The sequence below is a fragment of the Eulemur rufifrons genome, chromosome 7, assembly GCF_041146395.1.
Source record: "Eulemur rufifrons isolate Redbay chromosome 7, OSU_ERuf_1, whole genome shotgun sequence".
Taxonomy (NCBI): Eukaryota; Metazoa; Chordata; class Mammalia; order Primates; family Lemuridae; genus Eulemur; species Eulemur rufifrons.
The window spans coordinates 56,661,434-56,684,229 of NC_090989.1; the positions used below are offsets into that span (position 1 = coordinate 56,661,434).

General features: G+C 38.9%; 1 protein-coding gene and 1 pseudogene across 1 annotated transcript; both read right to left on the reverse strand.

The window, feature by feature from the left end:
* Positions 1 to 984: 984 nt before the first annotated feature.
* On the reverse strand, positions 985 to 16,144 carry LOC138385725 (cell surface glycoprotein CD200 receptor 2-like). Its single transcript, XM_069471969.1, has 7 exons — positions 16,117 to 16,144; positions 15,702 to 15,767; positions 13,739 to 14,053; positions 13,368 to 13,619; positions 8,779 to 8,902; positions 1,183 to 1,358; positions 985 to 1,034 (listed from the first exon to the last, which is right to left on the reverse strand). The coding sequence occupies exons 1-7, from the start codon at positions 16,142 to 16,144 to the stop codon at positions 985 to 987; spliced, it is 1,011 nt and encodes a 336-aa protein (XP_069328070.1).
* A 94-nt stretch (positions 16,145 to 16,238) lies between these two features.
* Positions 16,239 to 22,097, reverse strand: LOC138385726 (cell surface glycoprotein CD200 receptor 1-like; annotated as a pseudogene).
* Positions 22,098 to 22,796: the final 699 nt, after the last annotated feature.

A 22,796-nucleotide genomic window follows, 5' to 3' on the forward strand; every position in this document is an offset into this window, starting at 1 on the left:
CTTTTGATGTGTTGGCATTAATGTATTCAAGGTAACAATAGTTTTTCTTACATATGTGGCAAATATTTGCTGCCATTGTTTGTCTTTGTTGTATAGAACTTAATTTATTCATGTAGTCAAATGTATCCATGTATCCCTTTAATGATCATCTATTTCTCAGTCTTTATATTTTGAGTTTCTAAATTCAAATTCAGTGTACATTTGTTGAGTAGTCACTATATATAAGACATTGTGCTAGACAGTTTGGAAGACATAGAAATAAATGAGCTGTGGCATCTGCTCCCATGAATCTCACAATTTAGTGCTGAGGACACATGAACACAAATATCTAAAAAGCCCCAGGCCTTAATATGCCACAAAATAATATAAAAAGAAGTAGTTTAGCGGGGCAATGCCTAGCTCAGCACAAGGCCTCTAGAAAAGTTTCACAGACACAGCGGCATTGGAGCCAAGGCAGCCTTTTGAAAGGCAGGGTGGGAGTGAAGCCTTCATCTCAGGAGGAACAGCCTAAGCCAAGGCAGAAAATGCAGCAAGAAAGGTCTAGAGAGAAATTTCTGGGAAAGCTGGACAGCAGGTGTGTGGGTAGAGATTAGGGATAAGAGGAGCGTGTGGGAGATCAGATTGAAAAGGTAGGGTGCAACTATCTAATCTTTTACCCATAAATAAGAAATACAGTGATGAATTCCATACTTCCTAGTCTCCTTGAAAAGTAGTCACTAAGGAAAAGAAGAACACTTGACTATGTGAAGTTAAGTAAAAATCTGAGGTGATTGGATGAGCATAGATAGCCTCACCCTAGCTCCCGATGACAGCTGAGGATGGATCGTTACACAGCCCGTCCAGTGGACGCGTGTGCGTTGCCAGCGGATCTGCTGGTTTCCGCCTGGCCAGAGCCCTTGCCCAAGAACAGCTGCAATTTGCAAGTCTTAAGTCTGTTTTACCATCCTGCAGAGGTAAGAGTTGAATAATTTATGGGCTATGACTTCACAGTCCTCTGGGGAGGTTGCCAAGGAAAGCATGTTTTGGATAGAAATCTGAAAAAAAGCAAAAAGAAAAAAAAAAACAACAAAAATTTTTAAAACCCAAGCCCAGTCTGGCATAGAGATGAGGTTTCACATCCAGATCTTCCCTAGATTCTGCCATTTAATCATCCTCCAGGACGCAAGGGCTGCTATGGGTTACCGCGGATGGCGATTAGGCCTCCTCGGGCTACATCAGCGAACACCCTCCCCTGATAGGCAGTTGGCAAGTAATGGGATTTGGGTTTTAGTTGTAAGCGAATGGTGGAAAATGTTACCAACAGCCGACCTCCTTCGCCCCCGCTGAAATGGCGGCCTTCCTCTGCACATTTTATGTTTCTTTGGGGAGAATGACAAAAGACAGATGCTTCTTGCTGGAATGCTAGTTGTTTAATCATTCTTTCTAGTCCCAAGACATTTACTGTAGCTTCTTGGACCTGACATCTTGGGCCACTCCTTGGCTTTCAATGTCTTGTAAATGGTGTTGCAACTTTCCATCACATGGAATATGGAAAAGTTTGTGGGAGAGTTTTTTTGAAGGTGTTATGTTGCAGATGGCACCCTTGGGTGAAAAGCCTTAAAGTTGGGAGGGCAGGAATTGTGAATAAACTGTCCGCTCTGCAGTGAGACACAAAATACATAACCTGGTCTGGCTCCTGACTCCCACACAGCCTCAGTGAGGTCCACAGAAGGGTGCTTATGTCCAATCCAAGGCTCGGCAGTAACATCTCAGATTGGTCTTCCCAACAGCATGGCCTGCTCACACAGCACCCACGACGGAGGAAACTCGCTTCCTCTCCATGCTCCGTGGCCCCCACAGAAGCCCAGGAAGCTGCACAGTAGATAAGATGCCCTTCAGATGTGTAGGGAACTGTCATCTTAGCCACAGACCATCCTCCTCAGTAGATCTCTTGCTCTGCTTTCAGAAAGATAACATAAAAGAGAAACTGAAAAGTTATGATGTACTCAAGCATTTTCATTTACTCAAGGAGCAAGAATAAATGATTAGTCTCATAATCACATACAACCTTATTTTCCCAAGAGAATGGCATTGTTACCAACAGGAGAATCATAACAGCAATTTGGAAAGTGATTTGTTTTCTCTTCCTCTAAAAGTCATAACACTTGGTTGAACTTCACAATTCCTCTTGTTTTAGTGTATCTTGTTGAATTTACTTTTTCTGAGTTGTGAGCATATGAATGTTTTTTTTCTCTCCCTCATGATAAATTATCAAATTCTGTTGATTAGCCACACGGCCTCCTCTACACATGTAGAGATGCTCATTCCTTTCCTCCCTGGTGACTACCATACTCTGAAGAGCCCTCTCCTCAATGCGTGGGAGCTTTAGACTGGGGAAGACACAACTAGAAATGGGAAACTGTGTCTGTGGTATCTGTGTATGGGCTCTCTGTGGCTTAGGTAACAGAGAAGTTTTTCTGAAAAATACACTCAATTTTTTTCTATAAACCAACGTATACATGAGGGACATTTGGAAGCAGGTAGGACAGATAACAAGACTTTGTGTTTCTGTAGTACTTTCACAAGGACACTTATAAACACATAAAAATTACCCTCAAACCGTCTCTTCTGCTGGGTTAAGAGAAAGAATTGTTTTCATATGACATGAAGGGAAACCAGAATAAGGAGAAGTGTGTCAACTCTGCCAGCTTTGCCCGGCTCAGAAACTGAGCCCTGCCCTTCTGAGAGCAAGGATATCGTCCATCAGATGCGCCACAGCTCCCCAGCCTCTCTTTGGTTCTCCACTGTGTGTGAACCAATGTTCTTGGCTCCTTATTTGATCTTAAAATCGGTGTTGGGTGAATCAGTGTGAAGACTTGGACATTCTGTTCAGAAAACATTATAAATTGATCAAGATTTGCTGGTTCTGCAAAACTCTCCTGGCGTTCTTAAGAGAATAGCAGTCTCCTGTCCTCAGATGACTTCATGAAATGTGAAATTTGTGTGAGGAGATGATATGGACAGTTTCCCCATTGCCTTGAAAGAGACACACTTTGTCATACCTCTCTGCCTATACTCATGCTGTCCTCTCTTCTTGGCATGCCCTTCTTCCCTGCCCTTGTCCACCTGCAGTGTTCTTATCCCTCTTATAAAACTCAGTTTTGCTATTATCCTCTCCTTCATGAAGGCTTCACATGCATTCTTCAGTTCTCCTTCATAACAAAGCCCGAATTTTCTTCAGGTTTCCACTCACTCCTCTCCCACAAGGACATGTGTCTGATGAAAGGTATTGATTGACCTTAGCACCTACTCCGCCTCCCTGAAAGGCCTAATCACCATAAACCTGCTCTCAGTCCCTTTGCCAGAGGTTGGATAAAACACTGTCATGATGCCTTGGCCAGTCAGACAAGAGCAGAAGCATGAGAGGGGCTCCGAGGGGGTCCAAGGAAGAGACGGTTAGCTCTCTTCCTCTGGGTGTGCCATGTCTGCCTGTGGCCTTACTGGGGGCAGCCTTTCAGCCTCAAGCAAAGTAAGCCAACTGGCTTCTTAGCAACACCGATGGCCACTCAACTCTGAGAATCTCAGTTTCCTCTTTTGTAAAATGAGGAAGCTGGCCTAATTTATCTGTAGCTTCCTTCCAGAGTTAGAATATCATGCATGCCTCCGAGCCACGATGGTGGAGGAGATATGGCAGAGGACCTAGGAGGAGAAGGCCAGCTACTTTTATTTGTAGCTCTAACCATCTGCTAGCATGAACACAAACAAATGGCCTATTTGCTTTTTAGTGATTGGGCAACCTCAACTCTCCAGTTTAAGAAATGAGTATTAATTTTGGTTTAACCACTAAGATAGCCTCACATTTCCCCTTTCTCTGAAATGATACTATTAATATCCACTCTATCTTATTTGGTAAACAAAGTGTTTTTACTAAAATTAAGTGAAAAGTACAGTACAATTCAAGTTTGAGGACCGAAAAGATTTTTTTTCTCCTTAATTTTGAGTTAAACCATTTTCTCCTTCTTCTGCAATTGTTCCGAAACCACCACCTAAGAAGACCTAAAGAATTAGTAAATGGACAGGCAGTTGTATGAAAAAAATTAAAGAAAAAGAAATGCAGGATTACTTTGCCTTAGGTTAGTAGATTTTAGCAGATCTTAGCTTGCTTCAAAATGTTAAAAGAGTTAAGTTGAAGCACCATCTAGTGGCTCTCAATTGTGTTTTGCTAAAAGTTGCTCCCAATTTCCCTCAATTTAAGACCACAATTAAGTTGTTGCACATATATACAGCTGACCCTGGAACAACATGGGTTTGAATTGCACAGGTCCACCTCTACACAGATTTTCTTCTGCCTTTGCCACCCCTGAGACAGCAAAAGCAACCCCTCCTCTTCCTCCTCTTCCTCAGCCTACTCAACATGAAGATAAGTATGAAGACCTTCATGATGATTCCCTTCCACTTAATGAACAGTAAACACATCTTCTCCTCCCTACGATTTTTTTACTGTTTTCTTTACTCTAGCTTAAGTTATTGAAAGAATACACTGTATTACACAAAGCACACAAAATATGTGTTAATTGAATGCTTATGTCATAAGTAAGGATTTCGGTCAACAGTAGGCTATTAGTAGTTAAGTTTTTGCAGAGTCAAAATTTATGTACAGATTTCTGACTGCATGTGGTGAGGGGGCCAGTGCTTCTAACTCCTACATTGTTGAAGGATTAACTGTATATGTATATATATGTGTATACATGAAAGAAAAAAATATGGGTCTTTTTTTTTTCCATCTTTGTGTAGGTGTAGGAGGAAGGGGCAAGTAGCTGTATCTTTTTACTCTTCGATCTAACATCACCCAAAAAATTATGGCAATACGAATGGGATAGAGAAGTAGCATGAATTCACATAAATCTCTTCCAGGAATAATAGAGTCCATTCAGTGGGGAAAAGAATTAATATAGTCAAGTCCCATAGATTCAGTTCCTCTGTTTCTCCTGCTCACATCCTCTCTAAGAGCCCACAACAGTATCTTTATCTTCCCAATTCTGTAATGCAGAATTACATGCTCTCACTTGTCTAGGGATTAACATACTGTTGGATAATTTTTGAACACCTCCAGATTCCAAAGCCCTTTCCCACCACAAGCCTACAGTATCCCTTGTGTTTATATAACCAACAATTCTCCTGGCATTTTCAGAGATGGCTCTCATACCTATGATTCCTATCTTCTGAAATTATGTCCGTTTCCTTACCTCTGTGGGAGGAATGAAAATAGACCATAACAATACATGACTAGGACATCTGTTTTATTGTCTCTAGGGGAAGAAAAAAATAGGCCATGAAAATGCACGAGTAGAACATAACTTGTTGCAAGATTGGTGGCAAACCTTCAAATTGACAAACTAGGTATTTGTATCAATTAGGATTAAGTTCAGCTGTGTATAGAATAAAATCCTCAAACTAATGGTGGCATGAATAAAACAGTTTATTCTCTCTCACACAAAAGAAGTCAATGGGTAAGTAAATGGCCAAGGGCTCGCAGGGCAACTCCAAGGTCATCAGGCCGAGGATCCTTCCATCCATCTTTTCTTCCATCCTAGTGAGTGGCTTCCATCCATGCTCAAGTCAGCTGCTGGCCCTCCACTCACCTCACCAATGTTGCAGTCCAGGAGATAAGGAAGAAACACAAAAGAGTACCCTTTCTTTCTCTTTAAAGAGTTTTCCTGAAAATATCAACAAGACTTATGCCTGTATCTCATTTGCCAAAACTTATGTAGGTGGTCATACACAACTGCAAGGCAAACTGAGAAATGCCTTTTAGCCAAGTACATCCCCCAAATAAATAAAATTGGAGTCATGTTATTAAGCAATGTATCAGTTACCTAAGGCTACAATAATGTTGTGTAACAAATAACCACAAAACTGAGGTAGGGAATTAATTATCTAAGGCTACAATAATGTTGTGTAACAAACAACCCCAAAATTGAGACAGAGAACTGGCAGGTACTGCTTTGGGCATTGCCTTGGCCATTGCTTTGGGCTTTGCTGCAGCGTTGCCTGAGTTAGTAAGTCTCAAAACAAAGTTTCAAACTACCCTGAACAAAAGAGAATGGAGCCAGGACAAGTTCCAACCTGTTAGAACCAAGATGGTGGAGGACTAGAGGGTGTCACCCTGACATCGCCCCTGCCATGAATATTCCTCCCCTTGTTTAGCTGTAATTAAGCCATTTCTTAGGCAATGGGAACCAGAGGGCCGGTTCTCTTCTGCAGGGAGAACGAGCCTCTGCTCTCTGTGGAGTAGACGTTCTATAGTTTCTGAATAAATCCTGCTTTTGCTTTATACTGCTGACTGGCTCCTGAATGCTTTCTTGACTGAAGCCAAGGACCCACTTGGATTTCAAGTGGCTCCCAGCATCAGGAGTCACTTTCCTGTGTCAAAACCTCTGTGGCAACGATTGTTCATATGTCTGGGATCAACTAGGGGTCAGGTCTGCTGATCTTGACTGAGCTTCCTCATGTGTCCAGGGGTGGCTGACTATTGGATCATCCAGGATGGGCTCAATGGGGAGGCGGGGTTGGACTGAGGTGACTCAGCTCTGCTCTATATGGTTCTCATCCTCCTTCTGGCTGGGCCAGGCATGTCCTCGTGGAGTAACAAGTAGAAAAAGCAGGATCTCTGAGGTCTGTGCTCACAATTGGCACACTGTCACCTCTGCCTCATTTTATTAACCAAAGCAAATTACGTGGGGTGGATACATATGTACCCACTGTATAAAAAGAACTCTGAAGCCAACTGAAACATTATATGGATGGGGAAGATTCAGAGTCATGAATATAATCATCTGCTATAAGGAGAAAGGGAAGGATGAGCATTGGACCAGGCAATTAGTAATTTCTGACACAGTATGTTTCAGTCTGTGTATTACTGAACTTCTTCCCATTCTGTGTCCTATCTTAAACATGAGAGAATTATAACAAAAAAGAAAGAGACAAAGGAGTTTACATCTTTTATAAATATGACATTATTTACTAATTTAATTATATCTTGATTCATGTTCAATTACTGAAAGAGTATTAATCTTAGTATTTCTCCTATTCTTTACTGTGGGCAGAGACTAGCTAGATGTGCACCAAACCTGATTCCTTTTCTTCCAAAACAGTTAGACTACAATTTCCAGCCTTTGTAGAAGTTAGGATACCATGTGACTGAGTACTAGCCAGTGGAATGTGAGCAGGAGTGATTGCTACTCCAGGCCTGGCCCATAAAAACCTCCCACATAAAATCCTCCATTTTCTCTCCCGTTTCCTACTTACCCACTGAACTGGAGACTACTTTGAGAAGGGCAGAGCCATAGGATAAAATGATAGCTAAGAGCCACACCCTCCAGCCCTCTGCCCCTGCCCCACCAACTGCACTGGAGTGTGATGTAAGAATCAAGTTATTGCGGTGTAAACACACTAAAATTTGGGGCCTGTTTGTACCAATAATTAAACTAATATATGTATATAATATCTCCAATATTGTGCATTCATTTTCTTCCTTAGGTTTTTGCTAAAAATAAAAGTAAGTAATAGCCCAAATCACCTGCTACTTTACATAAGTAATGTCTTCCTTTAAATAAAAGGGCTCTTTTTAACTATTGGATTGTCATCTGTATCAAGTGTAGATAGGGTCTCAGTTCACTGTGGCCCTAGATGATATTAGGCTTTTACCAACATTTTACTCTTACCATCATTAATCCGTACCAACCTCTGCATCCTAGAGTGTAGACAAGAGAGTCCAAAGCATTAGAGCTCTAAGGTAAGGGGAACTTTTGCGTTGTCTCCAATGAACCTGACAGTTACTTAGTTAGCAACAACTTATAATTTCTGCTAAAATGCAAGTACTACTAAAAATGACTCCCATCCATGTGCTCAATGATCAGTCCGAACATGCCATTCAACTGCCCCATTAATCTCTAGCAAGCAAGAAAGAGATGGAAGGTCAACCACTGACCGACTTGCAAGTGGTGTTTGTGTGGTTCCTGCCATTGCAACCTTGATTAGCATCTCAAGTGAGTAGAGGAACCAAAGAACCCAAGGTGTGTAGAAAAACTCCCCAGCATTATTTGCCTTTTGCTGAGCCATCTTCCTCTTTAGTTGGAGCAGCACTGTTGTTTCACTCTGCAAATAAGAACAAAGGGAAAGGGGAAAGTGGATAAACTACCCTAGCCATTTATGATGGCAGGTGCCAAGTTTTGCGTGTGTATTTAAACTGCTAAGAATTTGAAACAGGCCTTGCTAACTATCACATGATTCTCCTGAACTTGTAGGCATCAAAGAGTCACAGGAGCGGTGACACTAGACCTTAAACAAGAAGTCTGACTGCAAAGGGCTGCTTTTTTGTGATATCTTCTCAACTCCAAATTGACTTCCAACTCTTTTGATTTTCATTCCCTAGGAATAAAATATAAAATGTGTAATTAAGCAGAGATGAACACAAGGCCTCAACAGAGAAATGTGAAAGTAAACACTTGAGAAGTCCCAGCAACTTCTTTTTCCCCACTGAATTCTCAAAGTGTGAGTTAGGCCAGGTCTCTCCTAGGTCAAAACTACCAGGAGCAGAAGGTCTTGCCACAGTGCTATAGGCCCCTCTGCCTGGGCTCTCAGTTGCTAACAAAGCCTTCATGTTACAGAAGGGGCTGAGAGAAAATCACAACATACCAAAATAGGTGTCAAGCTTTTCTCAGTACATTGTAAACTCAAAGTCTTACAATAATGTTTTCTTTCAAATGCATTTTATACTTTCCAGTTTTCAGTTCCTACCTGCAATCACTTATCCTCTGGAAGAAAACAAATCCCATGATGACCAGAATTACCACAAAAAGAGAGAGTTTCACATAGAGAATAATTAGTAAGGACAATGCTGGAGATCTTGAGGTTGTGAGACCTTTAAATAAAGTCAGAAATAAAAAAATCATTTTAAAGATTCTTCTAATTAACAAATTGTAGTCAATAGTTTAAAAGCACATTTTTAAATATTCCTAAAAGTTCATAGACTGTCATAATCATAAAACCTTCTAAATTATAATTTGAAGGTTAGTAATGTATCGTTCTTTCATAACAGAGTTTGGGAACCACTTCTGTGTTTTGTACATGGTAGGTTTTTAAGAAATATTTTCTGAACGAATAAGTGCACAGCAAGCATTGCTAATACTTTCCAATTTTAAAAGAAAAAATGTATTTTCTAACTTCCATGAAAATATTAGCTTTTTTGAAGGACATTACTCTTTAATATTTGGGGCATGATCTGATAACACTTTCTGCACAGTGAAGTGATTTTGTCACTGAGTTGATGTAACACCTTAGCAAGGTGTTTTATGTGTCTTCCTACTTTCATTTTGTTTATCTGTGAAATAGCCCTGAGAATTGTTGAAAAGATAAATGAAATGAATTAGGAGCATCATTCTGAAGTCTTTTCTCCTATGAAAGTGGCAGCCTAAAGAGTGCGTGAACTCTGAATAGAATTCTAACTCTTGGCTCCAAGAGGTCATTTCATCCCATTAAATAACCAGGTCAAAGACTAAACTAGAAGAATGTCAAACAATCTCCTGGGCACTGTGAGGGAATAAGAAGATAACATGGTTAGAGTCCTCAAAAAGCTCACACTCCGACTGGAGAAGTCAGACCCACACAAATGAAAAGATAACTTACAAGAGAGCAAATAGTTCTAAGTAAACATTACAGATTATAAATCATCTTAAGGAATAAGAAAGGTTAATCAACTCCAGCTGGGAGATCAAGGAGATGTGGGATTTGAACTGAGCCTTGCTGGCCTGCAAGATTAAATAGATTAAAAGAAAAAGGAAGGACTTTTCAAGGTAAAGGGACAACTTGAGAAAAGATTTGAAGATGAGTTAACCTAAGTCATATTTGGACCATAGGAGCTGAGAGCCCCTAGAGAGATTCAGGATGGGGCTGATCACTACGAAGACCAAGGCGTGATTAGAGAGTTGGGACTTTCAGCCCACACATCACCCACCCTCTCTATGAACCTCCTAGGGGGGAAGGGGGCTGGAGATTGAGCTAATCATCAAGATCCAATGACTTAATCAATCATGCCAATGTAATGGAGCCTCCATAAAAACCCTAAATGACAGAGTTGGGAGAGCTCTTGGGTTGGGAGACCTTCTGAGCTCGTGAATACATCAAGGAGCTAGGAGGGTGGCACTCCTAGAGATAGCATGGAAGCTCCTTCCTCCATACCTTGTCCTATGAATCTCTTCCACTTGGCTGTTCCTGAGTTGTGTCCTTTATAATAAACCAGTAATACTAGAGTGCCTTCCTGAGTTCTGTGAACGATTCTAGCAAATTATTGAACATGACAAGCGGATGTGTGAATTTACAGCCAGTTGGTTAGAAGTATAAGTGGCAACCTGGGACTTGTGACTGGTGTCTGAAATGGGGGAGGTCATGTGGAACTGAGCCTGAGCTAACCCCAGGTAGTCAATGTTAGACTTCAATTGAATTGTAGGACACCCAGTTGGTGTCTGGAGAGTTGGAGAATTGGTTGGTGTGGGGGAAAAAAACTCACACACATTTGGTGTCAGAGTGTCATGAGAGAAAACAGTGGAGAGCATTCAATTACAGGGCTGTGGAAGTACTCTGACAGAGGCATGCATGAAGCATTTTGTGAGCACACAGGTGGACCAGCTAACCAAACTTCAAGGCAAGGGAAAATCATCCCAGAGGGTCAATGTCACACTAAGTTTTAAAACTTCAGCTGGGCACAATGGTGCATGCCTATAGTCCCAGCTATTCAAGAGGCTGAGACAGGAGTATCCTTTGAGCCCAGGAGTTTGAGTCTAGCCTGAGCAACATAGCAAGAACCCCATCTCTATAAATAAATAAATAAATATTTTTTTAAAAGTCAATAGGAATTGATCAAATACAGCAGCAGAAGAGAGTACAATGAAAGAAATGTATTGTGGGGAGGTGGAAATCGCGTGTAAAAAGGAACAGAGGGTCAAAAGAACATGACACATTTGAAGAGCCCAAGGAGGCCCATATGCAGGGGACACAGGCTGGACAGCAGTGAGACACGAGTCCTGGTGAGAAATAGTATGTGATCAACTAAGGTAGTGGGAGGAAAGAGAAAGACCCAAATTAAAGAAAGGTTTTTAAGGTCAATTCAACAAAACATAGTGACTGGTTTTGAATATGAGGAATAAGAAAGAGAAATGCTGTAGGATATTTTTAAGTTTCTGGCTTGAGTCATTTATCAAGATATAAAATATAGCTATAGAGCTCATGAAGGGGTAGAGAAGGAGACCTCCATTTCAGGAACATGTAAGTTGAGTTGCCTTTGGTGCATCTAGGTGAAGCTGTCCAGTTGAAAGTTGGTTTGGATTACTGGGTAGTAAAGAAGAAAAAAATCTAGGCAAAAATACAGATTTGAGAGTCAAGACTTAGGCAGTGGTTGAAGCTATAGGTAAACATGAAATTACTCAAGGAACAGAGGTAAAGTGAGAAGAACAAAGACAAACCCCCAAAGAAATGCCTTCATTTATGGGATGAAAAGATAAAAGGAATCTATTTAAGAAAACTAAAAAGTTGACTGAAAGTTAAGAAGAGAACCAACTGAAAATGAGAGGAAAGCCCAGAGAAGGGAGAGAAACCATATCAAATATCACAAACAAGCTAATTTATTAAATATTAAATATGGTTAAATATTATTTAAAAGTATCCATTAGTAAGTATTATTAAATATTACATATTTTAAAATAATAATTATAAAAATATTACACATACTCTAATAAAGCTAACAAAGAATAAAAAATTTATATTTTATTTGGCATCTGGGAGCTCTCTAGTGCTTTTGTCAGAGCATTTTCTGTGCAGGGATATGCAAATGAGTTAAGAAATAGATGTCAGGTGACATAGAAGAAACAGTAAGTATAGATTCCTCTTTAAAAAACATCTTGGATATGAGTAGAAGGCATGAGCTAAGAGTGTGAGGAAGTTATAGCATCTAGTTTTTAGACATGGGTGAAAAATAGGCACGTTTATACTAGGAGCTTTAGGGAAATGATTTAAGGAACAGAAAATACTGAACAAAGGTGGGAGCATAATTAATGAAGTAAAGACTTTAAGGACACAGAAGAGAAAAAACACTTAGAGTATAGGTTAAATATTCTACAGAAGAAAGACTCAGGTAATACTGGAGATAATTACATAGGTCTAGAGAAAAGAAGTAGAAAGTAAGAATTTAGACTTTATGGTAGATTAATCAGGAAAAATAAAGAATACGTGTGAAAGTACTGACACATGCTACAACATGGATGAACCTCAAAAACATTATGCAAAGTGCAAGATGAAGTTGCAAAATAACATATATTATATAATACCATTTGTCCACAATAGACAAATCTATACAGACAGAAAGTAAATTAGTGGTTGCCTAAAGCTGAGAGAGATGGAGGTGATGGCTGAAGGGTACAGGGTTTCCTTTTTGGGTGCTAAATATGTCTTCAAATTGATTGGAGTGATGATTGCACAATCACTGAATTATAAACTTTAAATGAGTGAATTGCATGGTATGCAAATTTGAACTCAATAAAGCTGTTGCAAAAAAAGAAATAAACATGAAAGACATGAGGAATAATTAATATGATATAATGATTTTTAATAATAGTTATAATGATTATAATAGCTAATTTGTATTAATGTAATAGATATAATAGCTATTTACTAATGTAAATATAATAGCTGATATTTATTAATATAAACAAATATAGTAACTAACGTTTATTGAGTGCTAATATGTAGTAGGCATATATTTAATACAGTTATATGCACATTGTTGTGTATATAAGACCTTGTCTTTTCATCTTTGCATCACCAGCTTCGAACTTACAAGAACATTCAATAAATGTTTGATCAGTGAATTAATAAATTGATTTCAGATGACAAGATGGAGTGGGATGCAAAACATGTCTGTCACTTGTGGTAACAAAGTGATGAGTAGTATAAGAAACAGAAAATCAGGAAGGGAATAAGTGTCAATTTTGGCTGTCTAGTGAATAAGTATTGTTAAAACTATACAAAAGTATTGATATTTTATACTCATAATAATCTCAAAGAGACTATAGATCACTAAGTTAGCAAAACAGATTTTTGTGGCTGTCTCATTAAAAGATAGAGAAGTACCAGTAAGAAATTATTAAATAAATTTCTCCTATTTGGTAAAGGAGTAAAAATTATTTCTCTAGCATACTAATGCATTTCTCAGTTTTAGAAAATGTTTTCAAATTAGGAGCTCAAATTTTCTTACCCTGTGTTTGATTATTCATAATCTTCTATGAGAGAAAAGGTTGAACATCAAGTTTACTCTTCTAAAAGAAGCAAGCACTAACCAGGAAGCAGCTCTATGAACAGACTCCTGTTGCCAGTCAAATGGGAGACAGAGCAGGTCACAGTAGTCACATCGGGGACCTCCCAGGAGCATGTACTCTGGACAGTCACCGTGCCATTGCCCCAACATTCTTGCTCAGTGACACAATCATCCCCCTCTGGGGTCCAGGAGATCTGTGCAGCTGGCTTCCCCGCTACTGCCTTACACACCGCAGTTCTATTCCTGCTTAGAAACAGGGTCGCTTCAGGGGGAACTGCAGAGATGTAAGGGAAAAATGCTTCAGTCTTAACATAAGCAATATGGAATTTAGAGAGACATGTTTCAGTCACAAAACTGGTGAGATGAAATTCCACAGCATATGACGTTCCTTACCTAACACTTGGAGGTGATAATTACGATTGAAATTCCCATCAGGTGTCACCATCACACACCTGTAATACCCATCATGAGTGATGGCCACTGGAGCAATTTGAAGGTCAGGATTCTGACTGGGTCTGGAGGCCCAGGTTATTCTGTCATCAGTACAGTTGATTTCCTTGGTCTCCTTTGTGTCGCTCCTGTAAGCTTTTGTGCAGGAAGGCTTGTCCCTGAGGATTATCTCCCATCTTGTTAGCACCACTCTTGTCCATGTCTGAGGGCAGCGGAGCACAGCGTTGGTGTCCATCACCACAGACAGTGAAGTGTTAACTGGACACACACACACAAAAGGAGAACGATAAAAGAAAATCTTGATAAAGAACTTCATGCGTTAAATTTATACACGGCATATTACATGAAGTTGTACTAGATACTAACTTGGCTGGTGATCATATTCCAGAAATATTACACTTACATAAGAAATTAACACTCACAAAATATAATGTACTGAACTCAGTCCAAAGATTAATGGATTAATGGATTCTCCTGCATTTATGCATTATTAAGAAAACAAAATGTGCTATAAGGTATTTTGAAATTATTTCAGGAGTCCTAAGATCTAGAAATAGACAAGAAAACAGAATTCTAAATTAAACAACAAAAGCAATGTTCTAAATCTAATCTTTTGGTGGTAGAGATTATTAGATTTTTTCATATAATTCATATACCTCAGGAAAGAAAATGATATAATTAGCAATATAGTTGTCTCTTCCAGCAATTTTGATGAGAAAAAAATCAGAAATATTGAAACTAAATGCCTGTCTATCACTAACAGTGTTATTTCAGATAAACGTAAATGTGGAAAGTACATGGTTCTTTCACTAAAAGTAAACAATATAGTATTCAGGTTGAACTAGCTGAACATTTTAAGTTTATTTTTTGTTTAGAGAAAAACAAAGTCAGTGACATCAACAGATATTGAAATAATCTATAATTTCACCAGGTAAACTATCACACAAAAAGGAAAAATGGTGATGTGCAGTGATAAGAGATGTTTAGAAATATTTCTGGTAATAAAGCAGTGTGGCACATAAATTTTAAAAAACAAAGAAAACAAAAGCAAGAAAGAAGAAGAAAAGAAAAACTCCCTTTAGAACTTTTCCACAAAAAGGATTTTATTGCAAATCTGTGACATTATCAAACGTAGTCTTTGGATGAGTTTCCTTTCCTTCCTAATAAGTTACACATAGCATTTCCAGATAGCTTAGCGGAAAACTTTGCTCATGGATTTTATTTCTGTATATCCAATCTAATTATCAGGATTAAATATAGAATTTGACCTCTTTTGTCCATCTGTTAAAGTAAAAATTAAGCCCTGCATCCTATGAGCATCTTCTGACACAAAATCTCACCCTTTCCATAAACTGGAACAATGTGTCCATGACTGACAGGGGTCTACTGAGAGGCGATTAGTATACCGACCAAGGAATCTATCACAACTCATCTGCAACGGAGGTGAGTGTCAGTGATGGCATTACCATAACATGAGCAGAACCAGCTACGGCAAAACAAACTTTTATGTGGATGAAGCATGTTTCGGCTAAACTCTGCATTTTATATCTCCCCTCTTCTGTTTTGGTTTCACCTATCTCTTCTGTGGTACTCAAGCCCTTGCATTTCATGGTCAAATAATGATCACATAAATAGATGAAGAATGAGATGGGACTTTAATGCAGACCTGAGAGGCAACTAAATCCATGCTCTTCCTACCACTCCAACTTGGCAAAGATTCAGAGAGAAGCAAGAACATGACTTGTTTGCAAACAATTAGAGAGTTGTTTATCCCACAGCACTCAGATCACCATATTCTTCAAGTAGTCACAAGGCAGGCCCCCAGCCAGGACGTCACCTAATGTTTCTAACAAGGTTCAACTCTCCATCCCCTCAGTGCCGACCACTACATTAGGAAGCACGTTACCTTCTGGGAAAGGTGTTGAATAGTTCTGTGTCATCTCCTTTCCATCCATATTTGAACTACTTGAAGCTAGAAAATATATTGAGAAGAGTAAAATAAAACCAATGTTATGTACTCAAATAGACTGGGAGCCATTGTTTCTCCACAAAGTCTTATTCAACATGATAGTTAATCATACTAAAATTATATAAAAATCATTGTAAAACAGAAATGACAACTTATATCATCATTAGGGGAAAAACATCTTAACATCTTTAAAATTATGCTTGCAAGTTGTTAATCAATGATTTTTCATTCATTGGACACCTTATTTTGTCAACTATTTTGTACAAGGTAATCCTGCCTCCACCCCTCCCCCTTTCCCTGCCAGGGAGCTTGGTCCAATGTGAACATTTCATATGAGCTGGTTCGGTTATACTCCTTTCTCCAGATGCTGGAGAGAGCATCATCCATAAGTGAAATTTCTGTGCACACTTCTTTTCTTCTTAAGCTAACTCCTCTAAAATAATGGAAGAATCAAACACAAAGCTGGAAGAATTACTAATCAGGAAGCAGCTCTATGCACAGACTCTTGTTGCCAATCAAATGGGAGACAGAGCGAGTCACAGTAGCCACATTGGGGACCTCCCAGTGGCATGTGCTCTGGACAGTCACTGTGCCATTGCCCCAATATTCTTGCTCAGTGACAAGATCATCTTGGGGATGATCTGTGCAGCTGGCTTCCCTGTCACTGCCTTGCACACTACAGTTCTATTCCTGCTTAGAAACAGGGTCACTTCAGGGGAACTACAGAGATAGAGGGGTAAAAGTGCTTCAGTCTTAACATAAAGAATATGGAATTTGAAGAGACATTTGTTTCAGTCACAAATCTGGTGACGTAAATACCACAGTATACATAATGTTCTTTCCCTAACACTTGGAGGTGATACCCATGATGCTAATTCCCATCAGGTGTCACCATTATGCCCTGTAATACCCATCATGAGTGACAGCCACTGGATCAATTTGAAGGTGAAGATTCTGGTCAGCCCTGGAGGCCCAGGTTATTCCCCCATTAATGCAGTTGATTTCCCTGGTCTCGTTTGTGTCATTCCTGCAGGCTTTTTCTGCAGTAAGGCTTGTCTTCGAGAATTATTTCCCATGTTGTTACCCCCACACTCGTCAATGGAATAGGAGGGCAGCAGAGCACAGCCTTGGTATCTATCACTACAGACAGTGAAGTGTTAACTGGACACACACACAAAAGGAGATTGATAAAAATTTCTACACGTCAATCCTACTACTGGGTCTTGTTTAAAGCCACATAAAACCTTTCTTTCTTTTAATGAACATTTTACCCACACTGGATATAAAAATATAGTTGAAGATAGTTCAGCTTGCTATTCACACAATTGATACTAATACTTTTCCTCAAGATAACAATCATGCTTTGTTATGCAACAAAATTATACTCTATGTATTTCTAAGTTTATCACATAGAATATTAAAAAGATGGTATATTTAAGGGTTGAGATTTAATAGCATTGATAGTTTTTATTAATTCATCAAGGACATTCTTCAGTGAAACTGGGAGTGTGTGTGTATATGTGTGAGAGAGTGATGGGTACAAAGAAATACCCAAGGTCTTCTGAGAGCTGTTTGAATACTGATCTGAATTGATCCTGATACCCAAGGACATGAAGGACATGAGTGGCAGCAAAACAGAGGCAGGTGATAAAAGAAATCCTGGGTCTGGTTCATGTCACAGTGGACTTTCCAAGTCCATGGGTCAATCCACTGGTGATTTTCCCAGTTGCTGAATGTTTAGTTCGAAATGGACATACTTAGCAGCTGGCAGACCTTGCTGGTTCCTTAATCGGTAAGGTAAGAGCTATTATAACAGAAAAGACCAAGGGAAACCTCCCACTTTTGCCGAGATAGTGAATAAATACTAACATTACAGACCAAAGGATGGGTCTCCACTCAGAGACTTAAAACCTCTTAAAATATTGACACCGTGTATCCCCAATAATTTACCAGTTTGACCCCTGCAAAACACTGGATGGTGAACTACAATGGACTAATGTGAACTACCCAAGTATTAGCCCCAACTTCAGCTGCTTTGCCAGATAAGCTATCTTATCTGGAAAAATTCTACCAGTAGGCACAGTTTTGAGTGGTACCTCTGGTAAATCTACTTTGTGTGGGAAAAAAGCGGTCAAGTAATAAAATAGATAAACTCATGAGCAGTGGCAAATGGCTTGACTTGTTTGGTCAGAAGGCTTGGAAAAGTCAAGATTAGAAGGTACAGGACAAGAAAGTATGGGGCAGAGGCATGTGGGTGCCGGCTTGAAGGGGCATTTGAATGAACTCTTGAAGGCACAACTGAGATTTGGAAATTGTATCCTATTATATCCTATGAAGATGAGGCTGCATTTCCAGTACATAGAATTTATTGGGTCTGAGAGACAAGGAATAGAAGCCCATTGATTTTGTAACCTGAGACTTTGCTGAATTTATTTATCAATTCCAGTAGTCTCTTGTTGGAATCTTTGGGGCTTTCTAAATATAAGACCATATCTTCAGCAAAGAGCAATAGTTTGACCTCTTCTGTCCTCATTTGGATACCCTGCATTTCTTTCTCTTGTCTGATTGCTCTGGCTAGGCACCATGTTGAAATAGAAGTGGTGATAGAGGACAACCTTGTCTGGTTTCAGTTTTAAGTGGGAATGTTTTCAGTTGTTTTTACTTCATAAAAAGGTGAAAGACCTCTACAGGGTGAAATGGGAAACACCGTGGAAGAAAATAGCAGAGGACATAAACAGATGGAAAACCATACCGTGCTCATGGATCAGCAAAATCAGCATTGTTAAAATGTCTATACTACCCAAAGTGATCTACAGATTCAATGCAATTGTTATTAAAATACCAACATCATTTTTCACAGATCTGGAAAAAATAATTCTATGCTTCATATGGAACCAGAGAAGACACCATATAGTTAAAGCAACCTTAAGCAAAAAAAAAAAAAAAAACAAATTGGGAGGCATCAATTTAACAAACTTCAAGCCATAGTACAAGGCTATAGTAACCAAAACAGCATGGTACCGGCACAAGAACAGAGACGTAGACCAATAGAATAGGACTGAGAACCCAGAAATAAAACCAACCTTGTATTGCCAAACGATCTTTGACCAAGCAGACAAAAACATACACTGGGGAAAAGAATCCCTATACAAAGCAATGAGTTAAATTAATTATTTATCATCTATATATTCTTACATTTTCTGATACTCATATTTTAAACAAATTCTACCATAAATTTCTTACCTCTATTTTAAAATTTAAAATGCCCAAATAGAATTGTAGAGTTTCCTTCTTATCCTCAATGTTAAAAATATCAGCAATAGAGAAATTTCAATGAATAAAGAAAATAATTACACATCAATAAACATTAAGATCCAAAAAATAAGAAGTCAAATGAGACAATGAAAATACAAGCCAAAAAATGGGAGGAAAACACTGCATTTTGTCCAGTCACAGAAGTTTAGTTTCATTCTGATCCCAACCCCCAATATTTCCCTGGACTCAGCTAGTCAGCTAGTCAGTATACCACTGAGATAAATTAATCTCAACGAGTTTTGCTGAATAATGTACACATTTATCACTGCTGCTAGGACAAATAACACCAAAAAAAACAAATCTTATGAGTAGATCAAGAGTATCCTCATCAGATTGAGAGCCTTGTTTTCCAGCTGAAAATGTCACAGTATCTAACTTACCAGGCACCATGACAATGATGGAGATCATTAAACTCAAAGCTGAAATCCTCCCCAAAGTATGCATTTGGAGTAGTTTTCTACTTAAACAAAAATCCCCTGTAACTCAATTAATGAACACTGAATCTGTCTCTCTTGGTCACCGTTGTTTGCTCTTGGTTCAACAGGAGTGCATATCATTTTCCTTCCTCATTTTGTTTGTCTTTATCTTCTTCATTACTGTATATGCTTTTAACTGATTAGCCACTGACAGGAAACATCAGTGAGTTTTTCTGAGTGATAAAGCAAAAAGGCCACTTCCTACTATACATTGGTTCTCCCACAGCACTGAAGTAAAAAGATAAATCATATAGCAATTCATTTGAAACATAGCACTTTCGAAGTATAAGTTGCTTATAGTAAAATGCACCAACCTATACTGTAAAGCTTCATGAATTTTTGCATATATATGCACACATCTAATCATTTCCAAAACCAAGGTATTGATTTTTTTTAGTTTTTGAGACAGGGTCTAAGTCTATTGCCTGGGTAGAGTATAGTAGTATCATCGTAGATCACTGAAACCTCAAACTCCTGGGCTCCAGTGATCCTCCTACTTCAGCCTCCTGAGTAGCTGAGACTACAACTGCTCATCATCACACCCAGCTAATTTTTTTCTATGTTTTTGTAGAAGCAGGGTCTTGCTCTGTTGCCCAGGCTGATCTTGAACTCCTGGGCTCAAGCAATTCTCCTGCCTTGGCCTCCAAATGTGCTAGGATTACAGGTGTGAGCCACCGTACTGGGCCAAAGTATTGATCATTTTTATTACTCAAAGTGTCCTTTATGTTCCTTCTCCGTCAGCATCCCCTCCCTCAGATGGAAATACTGCTCAGACTTCTAACATCATTGCCTCATTTTGCCAGTTTTGAACTTCATATAAATGAAATTCTTTGCATAGTTCACTTTTAATGCTGCAGGGTGATTTTTTAATGAATAGACGATAACTTAGTCATCCATTTTTCTGTGGATTTGGATTGTTCCAGTTTCAGGCTAGCATAAATAGCACTTTTATGAATATTTTTGTTTTGCACATAACTTTTATTCCACATATGCATCCATTTTCTTGGATATATACCTAGGAATGAAATTGATGGGTCATAGGATAGTCATATGTGTAGATTTAATAAATACTTCCTGTCATGGGTTGAATTGTGCCCTCCTTCCCAAAATTCACATGTTGAAATTCTAATCCACATTGCCTCAGAATGTGACCTTATTTGGAATTAAGACCATTATAAAATGTAGTTAGTTAAGATGAGGCCCTACTGAAGTAGGTTGGGCCCTAATCCAATATGGCTGATGTTCTTGCAAAAAGAAGAAAATTAGACACAAACACATACACAGGAAGAACACCGTGTGAAGATAAAAGCAAAGATCAGGGTAATGCTGCTTCTACAAGCCAAGGAATGCCAAAGATAGAAAACCACCGGAAGCTAGGACAGAGGCGAAGAACAGATTCTTCTCTCCTGTTATATGAGATTTAAAGATCCATTTGATGACAGGACACAAGACAAAGACACTCAGATACACGAAACGCAGCATTCTTTGTTATTTACAGCTCCAAACAAGAGAAGACTGTCATGCAGGCTGCACAGTGGTTTTACATGGGGACAGAGTACGAGCAAACTGAAGCTGTAGGGAGCAGCTCATGTATGGCACACAGGGCAGGGTTTAGTTTCCCGGGCTCCCTGTGCATTGGCTACTTTGAATAACTTCACAAGCTGTGGGGAACAGAATGTTTCACAGACCATAAGACTGTTCGTAGTTATCTGGTTACTTGGCCCTGGAGCAATTAGGGCAGGTTTTTAATAAACCAGAGTGTGAAAGTCCAGATAAGGGAAGTGGTTGGGGTATGGACTTAGGTGCTCAAAAAGAGGAACTAACTAGCCTCTAGTAAGGGCCTCAAAACTGAGTCTAAAAGGCATTTTTTAAAATTAAAAACTATATTAAAATGAATGTATTGATCTTCACATCAGTATTAAGCTTGATTATTTGAGTTATTTGAGTAGCCCAAATTGTAGAGGAGACTTTTAGCGAGTTGTGCATACATTGCCCTGAAAAATATAGAAAACATTCTATTACGAGAGTAAAAAGGAGAAATACAAGTAGGAGTACAAGGAGTCCTTGCAGGCCAATCCATAGCCAAGTTCCCTATTGCTTGAATTAGCCAAGAAAACACATCTCGAATTTCCAGGATCTCCAACAATATATTCACTGAGTTAAAGTATGTTCAAGGCATTAGTTATATTTTTTGTGTGTATGACAATAATATCTTGGTGTATTCCAGGGCTCGGAGTGGCAAGTTCAACAATTACATTGTTGGAAATTAAATTAAATAAATAAAACAACCACCACCATCATATTACACAGTCCTCAGAATGAACCAGCCCTGCTAATACCTTGATCTTGGACTTCTGGCCTCCATAACAGGGAAACAATAAATATTCATTGTTTAAGCTATTTAGTTTGGTGGTACTTTATTAAGGCAGCTCTAGAAAACTAATATACTTCCAAACTGGGAGTACCATTTGTCATTCTCACCAGTTGCAGACGGCAGCTTACACCACATCCTCACCACATTTCCCATTTCAGTTCTTCGCATTTCACATCTCAGTTCAGATTAGCCTGTTTAAGGGGTCAACAGCCCTTGTGGCTAGTGGCTAACACGTCGGTCATCACCATTCTAAAGCATAGTTTTTTCATATGGTCATCATGATGCTCCAAAAGCTTTCAATAATATATTTTTTCAAATTAAAAAATGTTTAATTCTTTCTCAGACCTTGAGAATATTGCCAAAAAATTATTCTGAACTATTTTTTCATCATATAATTCCAAATGATAGAGATACAATACAGCCATCAAAATATACACAAATTTTTCATTCTGCTGAATTATTTCGCAAAGTTTACAATAGAACTTAAATGAGCTGCTACATAATTTTGTTACCAACATAGAAAAAAGATGACAACTTTATTCTCTGTCATTTGTTAGTTTCTTTCTTTTCTCTCTCTCTCTCAAATGTTACAAGTAACTAAAGTGCATTTATCAGTCACAGAAAGAGCATTTGACAAAATTCAACATCAATTGTCTTATTCTGCTCAGGCTGCCATAAAATACCACAGACCGGTGGCTTAAACAACAGAAATTTATTTCTCACTGTTCTAGAGGCTAGAAGTCTGAGATCAAGGTGCCAGCAAGATTGGTTCCTGGTGAAGCTTCTCTTCCTGGCTTGCAGATGGACTTTCCTCTGTATGGAGAGTGTGCAGAGAGCGAGATCTCGAATGCCTCTTCCTTTTCTTAT